The sequence below is a fragment of the Brachionichthys hirsutus genome, chromosome 15, assembly GCF_040956055.1.
Source record: "Brachionichthys hirsutus isolate HB-005 chromosome 15, CSIRO-AGI_Bhir_v1, whole genome shotgun sequence".
NCBI classification, from domain to species: Eukaryota; Metazoa; Chordata; class Actinopteri; order Lophiiformes; family Brachionichthyidae; genus Brachionichthys; species Brachionichthys hirsutus.
In genome coordinates, this window is record NC_090911.1 from 5,877,532 (window position 1) to 5,894,904 (window position 17,373).

Below are 17,373 nucleotides of genomic sequence, written 5' to 3' on the forward strand. Positions count from 1 at the left end.
CCTGCTGGGAACAGACTGGGGAATATTTGATGAAATGGTTCTGTCCATTTGATGATATATTTTTTACAGATGCGTCTGCTGTGTTTATGTTTAGGAGAAGACTATGAGACAACAATCTCAGTGTAAAGCTAATTCTAATATTTTCTTTAAAAAAAGGGAAATGCATTTTGTCTTAGATGTATTAAAGAAATAATTTTTTAATAGTTGATTTATGACAAGAGCACCCATAGGAGGTCAAAAAAAGATCCAGATTTCTGCACCACAAATATCTGTATAAATTCAACTCGAATTTGATTCAAATAAAATTAAGACCTGTTGCTTAGAGATAATTTCATTTGGAGCAAAATTGGAGTGATGCATTGTTACAGAGTCACATGTATAGAATAACTTAAAAAGCTAAACTAGAAGAGGATGATCACATGACAATTTAACCATGGAGATAATTAAGAATTCAATATAAAAAAAGGAAAGCAAGAAGTATAAGGTTAAAGCAACAATTTCTCCATATTTTATGTTCATATTTCAGGCCTCAGACTACCAGACGTGATTTGGAAAATGGTAAAACGCAATAGGACAGCATTAATTCTTAACTGCACTGCCGCCATTACATTCAAGAGGTATAAACCTGAAAAGGACACGCTGCAAACTTTACACTAATATTGATGTTCCATTAAATGAGACTTAAAGTGTTCTGTCCTGCTTAAGTATTAAAACCTCTGCAAGCCTTCTGGGGAATGCAGTTTTAACAACAGCGTGCTGGTTTAAACAACCTCGGTTAGAACAACATGCTGCAGACTGGTGCAGTATTAAATGGCCTGCTGGACATGAGCCGGAACAACATCAAGGTGAGTGTGCCCAGACGATATTCATTTTCTGTGTGATAATCAGGGTTAGCTACTAGCTTGTCTGTCAGTATAGAATGTGAATGAAGCTCTTGTGCATGTGCTGAGCTGTGGTTTTATTGTTGCTTTAGTTGATCGAGTCTACGTTTGGACTTTGGATCACAGTGGGGTACAGCCTGCAGAAAGTAGCTGGAAAACAGTTTCTTCAGCACAATATTAAACATAAATTATAAATACACCGTGCAGGCATCCTTATATTTTTGACCATGCACTGAAGGCAGGAAATTAATGTAAAATAATTAAATATTTATATTGAGTTGAATTAGTTTTGACTCTGTGGAGTAAAAGTTCACTGAAGGAATGGTTAGATGTGCTACAAATAATAACATAAACATTATTATTAATCGACATTACATAGAAATGGCGTCATTTTTAATGGGAATGTTCTAAGTGTTGCATAATGTCCATGGGAGGGGCTTGAGATATAAGAGGAGGACTGTGCTGGCCAGGAGTTAGTAGCTGATTGCAGAGGGCAGCATGAGCTTTGGTCCATAAAGGTAACAGTGAATTTTGTTGTGGATTATTGTGCCCCATTGTAAATGCCAGTGTTTTGGGAATTTTTTGTTTACCATATATATATGGAAGTTGGGAAAATAAACACCAATAAATGCTATCTGACTTTTCTATCTGATGCCAAGTCTACCATAAAGCAAGTCGTACTTCAGTTTTAGAGATTTCAGATGCTTGCTTATTATATTTTCTAATGTTCCTGTACAGAAATGTGGATGCAGGGCTAGATTATAGAAGCTCCACATGTAAAGAGCCCTACGACCCTCTGGGTCTCTGTAACGTGAGCGGCCAACAGCTGTCGAGAGGTGAGGAAAGGCCTCTCTGCTGCTCTCAGCTGTGAAAACAGTTAGCAAGAAGCCCTTCACATACACACACACACACACACGTTTTCCTGTATTATACCTTGTATCATGACATGCTAGTATTGATATTATTCTTGATGGTGAATTAAACCCCATACATATTTCTATTTTCTTTCTTATTTTTTTCTTATTTTGGGGCTGATCCTAATCACATCCTTGATTAGTGCATCAAACCTTTTTTATATATTAAAAAAGAGAAATAATTGTTAATTAAATTACAGACTGGGGGGGGGGGGGTTATGTATTAGGAAAGTTTTGCATATGAGCCTCAGGCGCAGCCAGACACAGGTTTGTTTATGTCCTTAAGCCTACATCGCGTGCCAGACGGGAGTCACTCTTTTCAACACCAATCCCAAAGCATAGAATTCCCTTCTACAGAGACATTAGTCATTGGTGTTTACTACAGGCGCTGTCATTGCTTCGTGTCTTACTCATCAGTTAGCTTATTAGGTGAGCTTGGAAGTCCCCAGAAGAATAACACTGAAGAATTTTAGTGCTGTTTACAAATGTGTGCTTCAGTGCTTCTCCTTAGCACGTCTCGCTACGGGCCCCACCCCAACTGACAGTTTGCATTCTGTTCAACGCATTCAGGTGCCGCTAAAAGCACTTCTGCATTCAGGTGCTTGGCACGTTTGATTTTTCTTACTGCAGGCCAACCTTATGTGATGGATTTCATGTTTCCTTTTTAGCAAAGAGGATTTCATAACTGTGCGTTCGAAGCTCATGAGATTCATAACTGGAGCTTCATATGTTTGTGCAGTTCAGGTGAGAGGGGTTGCTTCGCAGTGACTGTATGTTTTCACGCAAGGTCGAAAACAGTAATAAAGCATCATTCACTGCTGTTGTTTAGCAATGATTAAAGTTTTACAAGAATGATTATTACACAGACAATAATGAAGTATAATTAGAAGTGTAATGCTCATGGAACGAAAAACACATCCAGACTGAATCTTACTGTGAACCTTTTGAAGTCTAAACATCACCATGAACAAATCTCAAAAGGTATAAACATATTTTCCCTGCCTTTTTTAAAGGCTTCTGATCGTTTGTAGTGGATCTCACTATTTCCGTCACTTGTGGTTACACAGTACTCAATCAAATTAACTGCCACATAATTTCAATAAGCACTCAGGCGATCAGATAATATAAATGGATTTCTTTACAAGTTTCAACTAAAATGAGTGCAACTACAACTGGTACAGCAGGTCAAAGCTCAATAGATGGATAGACTCTCACCTTTATGTGTTTCCTTGTTTCCTTATGTGGAAGTCAGAAAATATTTAACTTTATTTCCGCTGCATTTGAGATCTCGCAAAATGCTACAACTAGAAAACTCTGCCACTGCTATCAACCTTAATGACCTATTTTATTTTGTTTCCTTATGTGTTTATATTTTATTTGACTATTGTTTTGTTTCATCAACGAGTCTAGGGTGTAGCACACAGTATTGGGTGCTGCTACAGTGATGGTGTTTCACGCAGATGTGACTTGAACTGCCAAATTAAGTGATGCCACCTAATTTCTCAACCACATAAATCTACTACATGAATCTGGATCCATCAGTAGTTTATGGATTAACAACACCAACTGATAATGGTCGTTCTTGTATGCATACCTCAAAAATGTCTTTTGGTCAATATTGATGGCTTTTCAAGATATTTTGTGGACAAACATGCAAACAAGCCTTTTAAATATTTTAAATAGGTTATTTTAAATAAATAGTGTTATTTATTACAATAAAAACGTCTTATTTATTACAATATCCGTAGTTAATGAGTTCAGTTCTTCAACTCTTATAGCCATGGTGAACATAAACATGAATCTTTTAGAACATCCCTTCTATTATTCTTCCAGTGTATAAGCGACTGAGGCGCAGTGGTAAACATGATACTATTATCCAGCAATTACAAATCTTTGTTTTTAAACTCAATCTCTGGATGTGTCACACCTTGTTTATGGATTGTCTGGATAGGGAGGAAAGCCTCCTTCATTCAGGGAGCGCTGGCTGTTTTTCCCATTGTGATTGTTCACCTCCGGTCTAATTCAGCTTTGTGCCAAAGGAGCTAAGAGCCAGCAAACATAGATGAACGTTTACATCTTTTGCAGCGTGAGAAATCATTTAATGCCTGTGGCTTTTCAGTAACTATAACTCGAGTTATTTGCCCCTGTGCGATGAAAAATTTCAGCAATTCCAACAGAGTTTCTGGCTCTCTTGAAACCTGATAACACTGTGTTAATTGTTGGCTCTCAAACAGTTTGAGGGTATTTGATCTATTTATTGCAAATAGACATCTTCCTGTGTTACTATTACTTGCCATGTTCATTTTGTATTGACCTTTTTTCTCTTGCATAAAAAAAAGACCGCCTGTGCCAGTCTCCCACGTCTCGCTCTTCATTTACAATGGCATTGTGTCACGTCTCCTTCCCCTGCTATTTTTGTGCCCTTTTACCTCAGCGTTTGTTATTTTGTTGCTAGTGGTTGTTTGATGCTGGATGTGGCTCAGATTACAAAGGCTTGGTTTTGAACTCACTCCATTCAGGACAAGCTTGGAATGACAAGAGGTCGCTTTCATCATGCCTGATCATTTTCAGAGAAATGTTTATTTGCTGCATTCAATCACATGGATTCTGACAAATTAGGTTCATAATGTTAGCGACATGTAATAGCAGATGATCTTTCAAAGCACATTTGTAAATTTGGCTGAAAGTTCAACAACATTGCATCACAACTATGTATAACAACAGTGTGGCTTTCTTTCTTTATCCACTGATCTTTTTTTGACCATCTCTGGCTTAATAGTCTTGAACTTGACTGTGGAAATGAACCACAATCTCCCAAAGGATGCTACGTCCCTTCAAATACACTGAAATAGAAACAATTCCCTGACCCGATTCCCTTCCCTTCTCAGACCTGAGGAAAACTGGGTGTAGTAGAAAAAAACATCCTTTCTCAGGCTGTCGCACTTCCAGCTTCCTTAGATAGGCAGTCTGACACAGACTGTCTCAGAACCTGAACTTCCCTGTTTAGCAACAACAGCGTGAGTCACAGCAGTGGGCGGCCGTGGCTCAGTTGGTAGAGTGGGTCGTCAGTAGGTCGGTGGTTCGAGTCCCAGCTCTGACTGTCTGCATGTCGAAGTGTCCTTGGGCAAGACACTGAACCCTAAATTGCTCCCAGTGGGTCTGGCAGCACCTTGCATGGCAGCAGTCGCCCACTGGAGTGTGAATGTGTGTGTGAATGGGTGAGTGTGAGGCCTCATGTAAAGAGCATTTGAGCACCGTCCACACATGCTATTTTCCCCATTTTCTTATGCTATAGCTAACTCTCCAAGAGTTGAAGTGATTTGCATTTGAATCATGCCCACAGTCGGTTTTGTCTCCTGTTCACATCTCATTATCAGGACTATTCCAAATATTCAAGTGACTTTGTGTTTTGTAATCAGTTGTTACTGATCAGACAGATGAGGCATGACTGATGAAATGAGGCGTCCGAGGCTCTCACGCACCTTGACTGGCATGACTCGTCGTGTAGGTTTTTTCCTGCTCGATAACACTTGCTGAGGCGTGGATTAAGTTTGGCGCATCACCTTCACAATCAGTTAATGAGGCTGTTGATTGCTCCCTGTAGTATGTTGTTGCACTGGTCTTCAGTGGCTGTGTGATTCAGTGAGGAAATGGAATCAGTGGCGTTCTCTTAAGATATGCAAACCAGCAAATGTGGGGCCACACCAAAAAAAAAATGAGACAGCTTATTGTCACCTTTATTAACATTGTGCGATAAACCTCCCAAGACAGTAGGACACCTACTTGATACGATGCACACATTTATAGTCAGCATCGTGAAGCACTCATGCATGTTTGGGCCTCAGAAACAGAATAAAAATGTAAGAGGAAGTAATGCCTGGTAATACCACAATATGTGTTCAGGTTAAATAAAAATAATATATATATATATACATACCTCAATTAATTGTGAATGATTGATTTCATTATTTTGTGTGTGTTTTTTACACTGCCTAAATGTACCCCAATGTCTGACAGACATTCTGTGGAGTTTTTCAACATCTGTAAAATGGCAACTGTGGGGTGACTGGACTCACTGCCCTGGTAGCTCTGTAATCACTGTGGAGAAGAGGTGAATTCGAATATGGGAATAACCGCCTCCATAACCTTTGCCGTTGACACAACTTAACTAGTCTTAGAATGCACCTGTGTCTCATTCAGGATCATGGCATCAATGAATGCAGCAGCTGTACGTGTGGAGCTGGAGCTTTGGGCCGCTACTGCTTCTGCCCTGAATGTCTCTGACCTAGATCTGCATGTTTCTTGTCCCGAGAGCTGGTAGCTTATGTAAAGCAGCCAGAATAATGTTTGTTCGCAGTCAAGGATTGCTGTGGAATGGACAGTGCAATTTAACCAGAGCACCTAAAGCAGGCTCAATAGGCGTCATGTCCGCCGTAACACATGCAGGTCAAGAACTGGGCTTTTTGTTGTATCTAGAAATTATGAGAAACGTTGCAAAATTGGATGATGTTAGCACAACTAGCAAAGTGATACTCACTATTAATTAAACATATTTACTATTTAATTCAATAATTACAGTTCAAGCCTGTCATGCTATACTTACTCGGATTGCCTTTGTTTTATGTTTAGTGTTGTTCAAACATCAGACACAGTTTATGAAATACACACACAAAAAATAAAACGAAGATGCTAAAAGGAAGGTTCAAATTTCAAGTACAGATTACATTCTTGTCATTTCAGATATTCGGTACACTGAAAACATAAATTAGCTTGCCGAAAATTGAAAATCCCGCAGGTCAAAAAGCAAAAAATAGGCCAAAGCATATATTAAAGATAAATTATGTCTTGTTAAAAAAAACATCCATTTGTTTTATTTGCTTCTCCTCATTTTAGGGTTCCTGTTGTCCAAATTTAGATTTTCTTTTAATTACTTAGAATTCAGCTGCCGGCTCATATTAAAACTCATCGGAGAATAAAACAAAGTGTTATTTGGATCAGGTTTTGGGGTGAAAAAACGTTTAAAAAGACTTTGTTGATCGGGAGTTATGTTAACACTCTTCATTTGTCAGCTCCTAGACACTTTCGTGCTTACAATAGGTGTGACATCTGGACTGGTGACATTTTTTTTGGAATCAACATCTACAGTTACATTTCATACTTGCCAGCCAGACATGGATTTACTAAGAGTATGAGGAAGGCAAAGAGAGTGTGGGAAAGGTTGTCCTATAGTATGTCAAGTCGATAAAGTACATAAACCACAGGTGTGAATAATAGTAGCGTGTTGTAAAGTGTTGCTTTAATTCCATTTAATAGCTTCACATTCCAGTTCCTACATCAGAAATGTAGTTTAGCAGCTTCATTAGACGAGAGGTGTGTGTCCCACATTCTCAGGAACTGTAAATTAAAAAAACAAACAAACAAACCAAGCAGCAGTCACACGCACTTTGTGAATAGAATAGAATAGAAAGCCTTTATTGTCATGGCATAGTAGCTACACAATGAGATTAGGATCCGAGATTGTGCTGTCATTGACCATGCCTGCAGAGATGAGAGCAGTGCTTGGACAGATTACAGGAACATATCTTCTGACTGAGTTTTATACAATGTGACGTTTATGTGTTTCATGTATGCCAGTCAACACTAACGTGCTGATGTTTATCATTATTCTGAAAATCTGTACAATATTGCATTGCTTATTACAAATGAACCAAATCACCCATATTTCTTCTGGTAATTCCAGAAGAAATTCTATTGTCATAGAAATATTTGCAATTTAGCACTAAAAATAAAGTTCCATGTAGCCTGATCGGGCCCCGCGATGCGCTGGCGATGCGTTCAGGGTGTACCTCGCCTCTTGCCTATAGCTAGCTGGGATAGGCTCCAGCAACTCTCATGGTTCGCAAAGCGGAGAAGCGGAAGACAATGGATGGGTGAGCCTGATGGGATACAATGTCATGTTTATGTGTTTCATCTAGGCCTGTCAATCTTAACATGCCAAATATTTGGCTGCTAATACAAAGTAAATCACATTTCATTCTGATTAGGTTATGTATGTCTGTAACAAATTTAATACAAACCCATGCAGCCTTAGTTACATCAATGTTTTATTCATGATCACAGAAATTTAGTTGCATTAACTTACATCAAGCTTGATGCATTGTGCTGAGCTGAGGTTCAGCGAGAAGAACAGATTCACAACAAGTCTTGAGTCTTGCTTGGAAACAAATATAATTAAACTCAAATTAAATTTGCCTCTGATGAGCATGCCATCTTGGAGAAGAACTTGGCTGTCTTCCACACCAGTGCTGATGTTTTCTTTCTTTCTTTCTTCTTGGACACACACACACACGGACACAGAGATGGGATCACCTAGAAGATCAGTTTATGGAATAGCACAGCGATGCATGAGAAACCAACTTTTTGTATTTCGGCAAAGCTCAAAAACTCGAAATCACCTCGTTCATTTACATCCAAAATGCAGTTTGATTTAAAAGTTATGTGATCACGGACATAAACCTGTTGTAGTAAACAATGGCTAACACAAAGTTTATGGAGAAGGGTAAATTAAGTTAGGAAAGTTGACCCTGGTAACAGCAACAAATACAGCCTGTAGTATGGCAACTAAACACTAAAGCTAAATGAGATGATAAAGATTATGTTACCGTTCCACAGTGCATTAATTCTTCATGACAAGATGGCATTTGCCCTTTAGTTGACAGTGCAGGTGTAAATAAGGTGTGAACTGGTTAACCTGTGATGGTTTCGTGCAAAGCCAGCCCTTTACAAGCATTCACCTAAAGGGAGTTCCTCCTCTCATTTGCACGCACGGCCCATTGTTGTCTATGCTTCGAGCCCCCCCTCCCCCCATCTTCTTTTCTCTTATTTCAAAAATAACCCAAACAGGTTCTGTCGACGTCGTAACAAAGATATTATCTAAGCATATTTCACCTGAAGGGAAGCCCATGACACATATATTTTTTTTAATCCCTACATACACAGAAGAGGCCCTGAAGGCTGAAGACAAGCAAAACAAGTTGCGCTTGGTTGTGGCAAGCTAATCCCCACTAAAAAACCTTTTTTTTAAAAACATGTCGCTCTTGTTTACACACAGGTGTTCTGTTAGTTCATAAAAACTGCATGAATGGAAACATTCTGACAGTTTTGTCCCATGATGTAGATGGTAGTGTTGGCCATCAATCGGTACTGTGCCTATCCTTAAACTGTCGCATTATTTTAAGCCTCATAATTTGAGGCAAGTCAGTGTCAATCTTCACACAGGTATTCTGCACACTAAATTCAATCTCTGTGTCTCTGTCTCGTTCTCAAGCGTACAGAAATTCATCATTTTGAGGGGGGATCTGGCAGTGCAACCTCAGATGTAGCACGGGTAGTGTCTCCCTTGAGCCAGACGCAAGCCCGGATAAATGTGGCAGGAACGACGTAGTCAGCATGCAATCGACGAGAGGGTTGATTTGCTGTGGCGACCCCTGACGGAATAAGCCGAAAGAAGAAGAAGAAGAAAGCTCGATGTTGAAAACTTAATTTAAAGCAGCTGCTGTGACCCAAACAATTCACATATTTAGCCTGACATCCATTTGTGTATTGATAAGAGTGATTTCACTTGTGTTCTTCTCCACCTCCATATAAACACTTTTATGTCAAATGTGTACTGCCTATTCAAAATGCTTCTCCCCCAGTCATTTGGCACTTTGTTCTGTTTACCTGTGAAGTTACCAAAATAGAAACTTTTCTGTCCGACAGGCACAGACCTGCTTACATTCCTCCTTTCCTTGCTGCTCTTCTTATCAGAAGGCATGTGAGAACCTGAACTTCACACACTGTTATCTACATTTTCATCGCTCTGATCACCTATTTTTAAACATATTGAAGAAAGGTGAAAAGACATATTGTGTGAGTTTACAGCATGGCGGCAGATATACTTGAAGAAGCATGTGGCGTCTATTACACATGAACACAATAATGGTGACTGAGTCAGAACACACACATGTTTATGCGAAGCTATAATGCTCCAGTTAAATACAGACCCTGGCAATGCAGTTTCAAAACAGAGCTGTCAAAATACCATAATTAGTGTCTGATGAAATATTTACAGGTGGAATGCAATGCACATAAATAATAAACACACTTCTGCCATAAATAGCATGGCGTGACACTTAGAATAAAACTGAAATTCTCGTTGGAGACTTTGAATACATGTCGGTTCTCGCTTTATATAAATAATCATTATGAAATGTTTGAACAGTTCAAATTCTCTGCTGTCTCGGCTTTTTTGTTTAAGAGAGAGAGAGAGAGAGAGAGAGAGAGAATTAAAAATCAGTTGCAAAAACATTTAACTAAAATGCAAATGCGAAATGCTTGATATCTAAATATGATGCTAATATAAGGAGATTCTTTAAATCCTAATGCGTATCCAACAAATCATTCACCCTAACAGGGTGCTCTGTTTGACTCAGCAAAAGGACAGACACTTCATTTCTGTCTTCACTTCAGGCTGGATTTGTGCTATAGCAATGATCAGGAATTCTGTTACTGATATCTGACCACTGTATGTTGCAGGGTGTCGTCAATAAGAGATACTTTAGGCCAGAGTCAGTGGCAGTATACAGTATGTCCCACAAAATACATTTGCATTTAAAATGTCTTAAATTGATTCCAGAGGGATAAGAAATGCAGAGTGTTTAAAGTCTGCATATTGCTAAAAGACTGATATCTGAATTTCATTGTTGTTCTTTATTCTTTAGGGCCTTAAAAACAGAGTTAAGGAAATGCAGAAGCCCTTAACTTTTTGAGAATCTTCAGAAAGACTCCAGACTTGTCTGTCATCGAAGGAACCCATAAATCTCACTGATCTTGACAGGGTTAGAAGAAGAGAGGGACAATAAGGGCTGGCTCCTGCTGTCAAGATGATTTATAGCAGTTTGTCATTGTCTGAAAGTATTTACCACAGACAGGTTTATAATTTCAGGGAAGAACTTTTTCAATGTGTAAAACTTTCACAGATAAACTTGTACAGCATTCAGTACATGTGGCATACAGCATATCTCTGTACAACATTTGTGCATTAAAGTGAAGGGAGTTATAAAATGTATTTAGCTAATCCACTGTTGATGCACACATAATTTAATAAAATCTAGGAATAAATAAATACATATAACAAATAGATGGGTTATTTACAGATGCCATATGCTATTATTAAAGACAAAATTTGGGTTGCCATATTATATAGAAGCTTCATTTCATATTAAGTTTAGGGCTATCACTTCTTAATAAGACTTTTTTATGTTGAGTAATTTATAAATATCTTTTTAAGCACCAAGTCAGCAGTAAGCGTTAATAGAATTCTGATAAAAAGGTACCTCTTTAATGAAATACCAGTAAGTGTAATAAGTGGTAATAGGTTTTTCATCATACACCTCTGGCAGTTTTATTTTTTAAATCCTAATGTAAGCAAACAATCAAACAACAGCCTCACAAATTGCTACACACAATGCCCAGAATGAATAGTTATTAGGGCTGTTGACATTGTGTGGCTCCAGGGCCGTCAACAGACTTGCTGGGGCCCGGGACAACATACCCGGTTGTCCCCCCCCCCCTCCCTCCCTGTCGACGGGCCTGTGTGGTTCCAACAACAATCTGACTTCACCTCTGGATTGGGTGTCACAAACAGATCAGCACAGGAACATCAACACGCTCAAACCATGCTAACCTATAGTACCGTAACAACACCTCGGTGGTTTGTGTGATGTCAACGTGGATTTAGGTGGTGGTTGAGGAAGCTATTATGTTCCATCTTAACTTACTTGGTGTCTCTGAGCATGCACAACCGGTGGAATCAGAGATGTGTCTGGATCATTTGGAGGAAACAAGACCACTGATGATACAAACGGGGGTTGCTGAGTTCATAAACCTGCAGGCAGTGAGTGGGAGGAGGAATGCAGGCTGAACACTTATGTTCAGAGGTATAAGTTCAGGTGCTCTGTTCACATTCTCGTATTGTTTCTATAACTGCACTGTTGAATAAAAATAATACGTCGTTTTTTAGCAGGAGGAACAAAACAATATTTGTAAGATCAAAACAATGTCAGATTTATTTACATGTGTATTTCTAATTTTTCCATGAATATGAAAAAATGAGGGTTTTTTTCCTCAGTTGTTGAAGGATCAGACATCAAGCCTATAAAGAATTGGGCAGAATAAATTGTCCTTGTGTTTTCAATCACTGATGACAGGACGGCTGTAGCCGTGATTAGAGCGCTTCTTGAAACGATCCAGTGATACGGAACCACCTGCAGGCGCCAAAGTAAACATGCGCCACCTGCTTGTCTCAGATGAAACATTTCCGAGTCGTCACAAGTTACAGATGACATATTAATAAAGCAGCACATAAATGTGTGTTTCAGTGCGCAACATTTGCTAATTTAGTAATGTTAAGGGTGACATGTCTAAATATTTTAATATGAGTATATTATTAAGTACATGCATGTGTTCATATGAGCCGCTTTGACTCCACCTTTTGGGCTGGTCATGAGGTGAGCCGGCTATAAATTCCTACTCACACGCGCATCTGTAGGTGAGACGGGCTCCAGCAGGTATGATCCCTGCAATAAACTTCAGCGGATTCAAGTCGTGTCGACGCGCCCATCGTTCAGGCTCGACGCGCAAAGATCTCGGATAAGTCTTGTGCTACACAATCAGAAAGGAGAATCCATCAAAAAGCATGAAGCTGGAGGTTTTATGTGGAAGTCACAATGACGGGGAAGTCTTCAAGGTGTCCGGTGATCTTGAAGGGAGTGTGAGATTCCCTCCTTCCGCAGAGGAGGAGCTGGGGTCGGATGGAGACTGCGTGGCGCACAGCCCGCCACCTGTTGCTCCTTGCGCCAGCGCCAAGTCCAAACCGTACATGCGGAGAGGCAAACCCCCGTTCTCGTACATCGCTCTGATCGCCATGGCCATACGGGAATCTTCATCTGGACGTCTGACGTTGGCGGAAATAAACGACTATCTGATGCAGCGGTTTCCCTTCTTCAGAGGAAGCTACACGGGCTGGAGGAACTCGGTCCGACACAACTTGTCTCTAAATGAGTGCTTTCTCAAAGTACTCAGAGACCCGGCCAGGCCCTGGGGAAAGGACAATTTCTGGATGCTCAATCCTCACAGCGAGTATACCTTCGCTGACGGGGTGTTCAAACGCAGAAGAAAGCGCATCGACAGAAAATTCAACGCGCCACAGGCGAGCGAGCGCGTAAAGGCGCAGCAGCCTGCAGCCGACACTAAGCCTGACTCGTGTGTCAAGTTTACCAGCTCCTTTGCTATAGAGAGCATCCTCAGGAAGCCATCCAAGAGGGACTCACACGCGCCGCACTACGCCGCCTGCGCATGGCCGTTCTACGTGGAGCTGATGACGCCTGTTCAGATACACCTGCCTCCTTTTCACGCGTCAAGTAACCCACGCACGCGAAACGACGATGCTTCACGCGATGGGCCCCTCTCACACACCGTCAATGAGCTCATTTTTTTTTAACACATGATTAAAAATCTGCTTTTGTGCAATGATGACGGATGTTAAATTGAACATGTTTTGTTTTAGAAGTTTGTGAACTTTGTTGCTTTTTTTTTAACCGCACGAGCTAAAGCCGGAAATCTGCACTTTGTTTTTCCTCTTTCTTTCAATAACGTATACTAACTAAATAAAAACTAACCAGTGGTGATCTGTATTTTAATTCTCGTAACTTCATTTAGTTCAAACTATACCGAGGCTATAAGCTCCGTGCACTTTGTGTCTTACGTTTGGCAATAAAGGGTTAATGTATCATATTTTATACGCATGGCCTTTCAGGATTTTGAGACTTCAGAACTTTTCTATTGTTTACTAGTAATGGATGCTCATTGTTGCGCCTGGTCTGAGAGAAACAGAATTGCAATCCTCTGTATGTCTACGTGCTGCAGAATTGACAATAAAGCAAACTTTGAACTTGAACACATCAACATGTTGATGCAGTGTTTAAAGGACCCCCCCCCCCCACCTTCATTCATTCATCTTCTGAATAGGGGGGTTGTGCTCATGTTAATTCACGGTGGATTAGGCTTTGGTTAAGAGTGCAAAAAGTAAATGCTTCCTACACTTTAATGTTTCCGCCATATTTGTAAAATATCTATCTCCTGAATTAGGATATGAATAATAATAATAATGTGGGTTTCCAAATTAAACGCATTTTGCATCTCTTCACTGTTCGGGAGGTCATGGGAATTTGTGCTTAAATGTTCCAAACGCTGGCACCTAGTTTACCATCGTCGTTCATCATCATCATCATCATCATCAAAGGTTTATCTAACGAATTTATTCAGAATTGTTTTGGGAAGTGGGTCGTGCAGGCACTGGGAGGAGATTTGTCTCATACTCCCTGCGTCCGGCTTCCAAACTGGATCCCAGCCAGATGGGGAGGGAGTTAGATCCTGGCGAGTTCTTTGAGGGGCTTCGAGAGGACAGAGGGCAGAGAGATTTCACAATTGCTAGGTGGCCGAGTTATGTTTTTCCGGGTGGATATGCGCAAGCAAAGTCAAGTAACTTTGTTTCTCGTGTTTTGTGGGATTGCTACCAGCCATGGACACAGAGAGACCCGCAGAACGGCGGCTGGTTTTTCTTTATTTTCACGGTAACAATCGTGCAGGGCTTTGCAGGACGCTGGCATTTCAGTTGCCACATTAGGAAACCAATAGTGTTAAAGGAAAAATTTGGTCTCTTCTTTTTGTGGAACACCCGTCGCGAACGGATCCAAAAAAAACAAGCTGCAACCATGACGACCGAGAGCGCCAAGCCACATCTGGACAGTCCCCTGCGCTCCAGTCCGGCAACCGGTGCTGTGGATGCAACTCAGCTGAGCGCACAGCCGGTGATGGAGAGCGCGCAGAATGAATCAGCCAAATGGAAAAAGGGAAACTGTGGTCTGAGGCGCCCCGAAAAGCCCCCGTACTCTTACATCGCGCTCATCGTGATGGCAATTCAAAGTTGCCCGAGCAAAAGGCTCACTTTGAGTGAAATCTATCAGTTCCTGCAGGCCCACTTCCCGTTCTTCAGGGGGTCGTACCAGGGATGGAAAAACTCCGTCAGACACAACCTGTCTCTGAACGAGTGTTTTATAAAGCTGCCCAAGGGCCTGGGCAGGCCTGGGAAGGGCCACTACTGGACCATCGACCCGGGCAGCGAGTTCATGTTCGAAGACGGCTCCTTTCGTCGGAGACCTCGGGGGTTCCGGAGGAAATGTCAGACTTTGAAACCAACGTGCAGGATGGCGAACGGCGTCGGGTTCGCCTCGTCCGTGCTGCAGCAGGACTTTGACTTCCAGGCTCCATCCGGCTCGTTCGCGTGTCGTAACAGCTACGATCTCGACTTGATGGGCAATCACGCAACGTCAGGCGGCTACGACGCACTCGGGGGGCATCACGCGTCACACGCGTCATCGAGTTCCGGGTCGTCGTGCGTGGCTGCGTGTCAGGTGGCCTCCGCGGATTATTGCCGAGAGAGTAGCGGCAGCCATCTGCAGTCCCCTACAACGACGGTGGGCACGCTGGACTGTCTTTACGCTAATGGCGCCTCCCACTGGAGTTCACCTGCTGCGTCTTCATACATCAAACAGCAATCTCTGGCATCAAACAGCCCCACTGCAGGCCTGCACGCTGGTGCGTCGTCTTACTGTCTGGAGCCGAGCTATGGGCACCATAACGCACGGGGTGCCTCTGACATTTCAGGTAGAGCGCGCGCGCACACACGCACACACTTCATCATTTAATTTCATCAATCATACAAGTGCATTTTTTGGGGGGATGTCTCTATGTTTGGAAATAAAGTTCAGAATTACGGCTTAAAGCATTTCAGCGAGACACAAAGAATCAGCGTAATTTCAGCTCGTCTTCATGAAGGCATTGAGTAAACATATAATGTTATCATGAGAGTTGTTGGTTTGTTTTATTGTTTACTGACATATAACATTACACAGAAAATCCACACAAACGGAACATGGTATGCTGCTTTAATCTTAAATGGCATATGCGTTTATCTTGTGTCTTTTTCTTGTTGTGTTTTGGTTGTTTATAACAGATTAATTACTAAAATGTTTTGCATTAATTAGTTCTTCGGATTGGCAGGTTGTGATGATTTTCCCCTTGCGTTTAGAAATATTGCCGCTAAAAATTATGCATTTTTAAATATAGACAGTCACAAATATGTAGATGATAAATATTTGCCGCACTGTCCTGTGTTGTTCTAGTGGGATTGTCTCGGTATTCCAGCCACTCCGATCCTGCATGTGACAGGAGGGACTTCGTTCTGAACCTGAACGGAATCTCGTCTCTCTATCGTCCCAGCAGCGGCAGACCTTACTATCATCAACTGGATCACCGTCAGAGCGTCTATCAGGACGTCAAGCCGTGCGTAATGTGACGCACCACTAAAGACAGAACAGTCTGGCGCTTGCAAAATTCAAGCCTCAGGTGAATTTTATCAGAACCTTTCTTAGCATTTGGTGAACATTTAATGTACTCAGATCAGTTTCGGGGCAGGCTCAATTCGCCTTAGTGGATCCTGACAATTTAAACAGATTGTTCTGTGAGTATTACAGCCTGATGCTTTAACTGCTAAAATACGCCATTAATTAAATACTTAATCATTTTTCACTTAATTTTATATTCGAGAATTTTTTGAAATAGTTTTCCTGCAGAAATAAATTTATTTTGAAAAATAAGTCGAATGTGTTAATTTCTTCTGTAATAAATGTGTTTGTGTGTTTTTTAAATCGCTTTATTTTTCTCTTCTGTTCTCTTTTCCAGCGACAGTAAAATTATCATTGTTTTTTTTTTTTTTATCACCGGAAATAAAATAAGCTTGAATTTATAAAACGTTTAAATGAAGGTACTTTGTAGTAAATTTTTACTAATGTAATTCATTTTAAATATTCATTTGTTCATGTTCTAAAAAAAAGAATCAGTTATTTTCATATTAGAATGAAGATTGAAAGATGGCTTCGTTTTTTATTTGCACAAATTCTAAATAAAAGACAAATTACAGAAACATTTGTAAACAATATCCTACTTGTATATTACTCGTGCACTGGGGATATTCGTAGTGATAACTAATCAGTGATTTATAATATATAAGAAGGTTTATTTATTTGATTGGTTGTATTTTCTATTTATTTGTAACGCTGCAGAAAGCACCGCTCACCATTCCTCCGATACAGTGTTAATGTAGCGCCACCGTGTGGTTAGAAGGCGTTCATGAAACGTACGTCTGACATCTAAGTATACTTTTGAATACGTAACTGCAGGAATAACTTAACTTTACTCAATATTTTATTGTGTGTGTGTGTGTGTGTGAATATTCATCATTTAACTTTATCATTGATTAAAAAAAAAAGTAAACAGAGATTTCACAATCCCAAATCATTGTTAATTTTACAGTGTATATTTTCTATTCTGGTTTCAGTCTGACTGGATTTTGACTTTGTTTCTTGTTTTGGTTGTTTCTAACAGAACTGATTTGTGCTAATGTCTATTAATTAAAT

General features: G+C 40.5%; 2 protein-coding genes across 2 annotated transcripts; both read left to right on the forward strand.

The window, feature by feature from the left end:
- Positions 1 to 12,533: 12,533 nt before the first annotated feature.
- Positions 12,534 to 13,261, forward strand: LOC137904665 (forkhead box protein Q1-like). The gene is given in 2 exon segments (XM_068748868.1): positions 12,534 to 13,221; positions 13,224 to 13,261. Coding segments are annotated over 2 exon segments (726 nt in total).
- A 1,349-nt stretch (positions 13,262 to 14,610) lies between these two features.
- On the forward strand, positions 14,611 to 16,363 carry LOC137904906 (forkhead box protein F2-like). Its single transcript, XM_068749124.1, has 2 exons — positions 14,611 to 15,562; positions 16,081 to 16,363. Exons 1-2 carry the CDS (start codon positions 14,611 to 14,613, stop codon positions 16,251 to 16,253), a joined length of 1,125 nt encoding a protein of 374 aa, XP_068605225.1. The 3' UTR covers positions 16,254 to 16,363.
- The last annotated feature ends 1,010 nt before the right edge of the window (positions 16,364 to 17,373 follow it).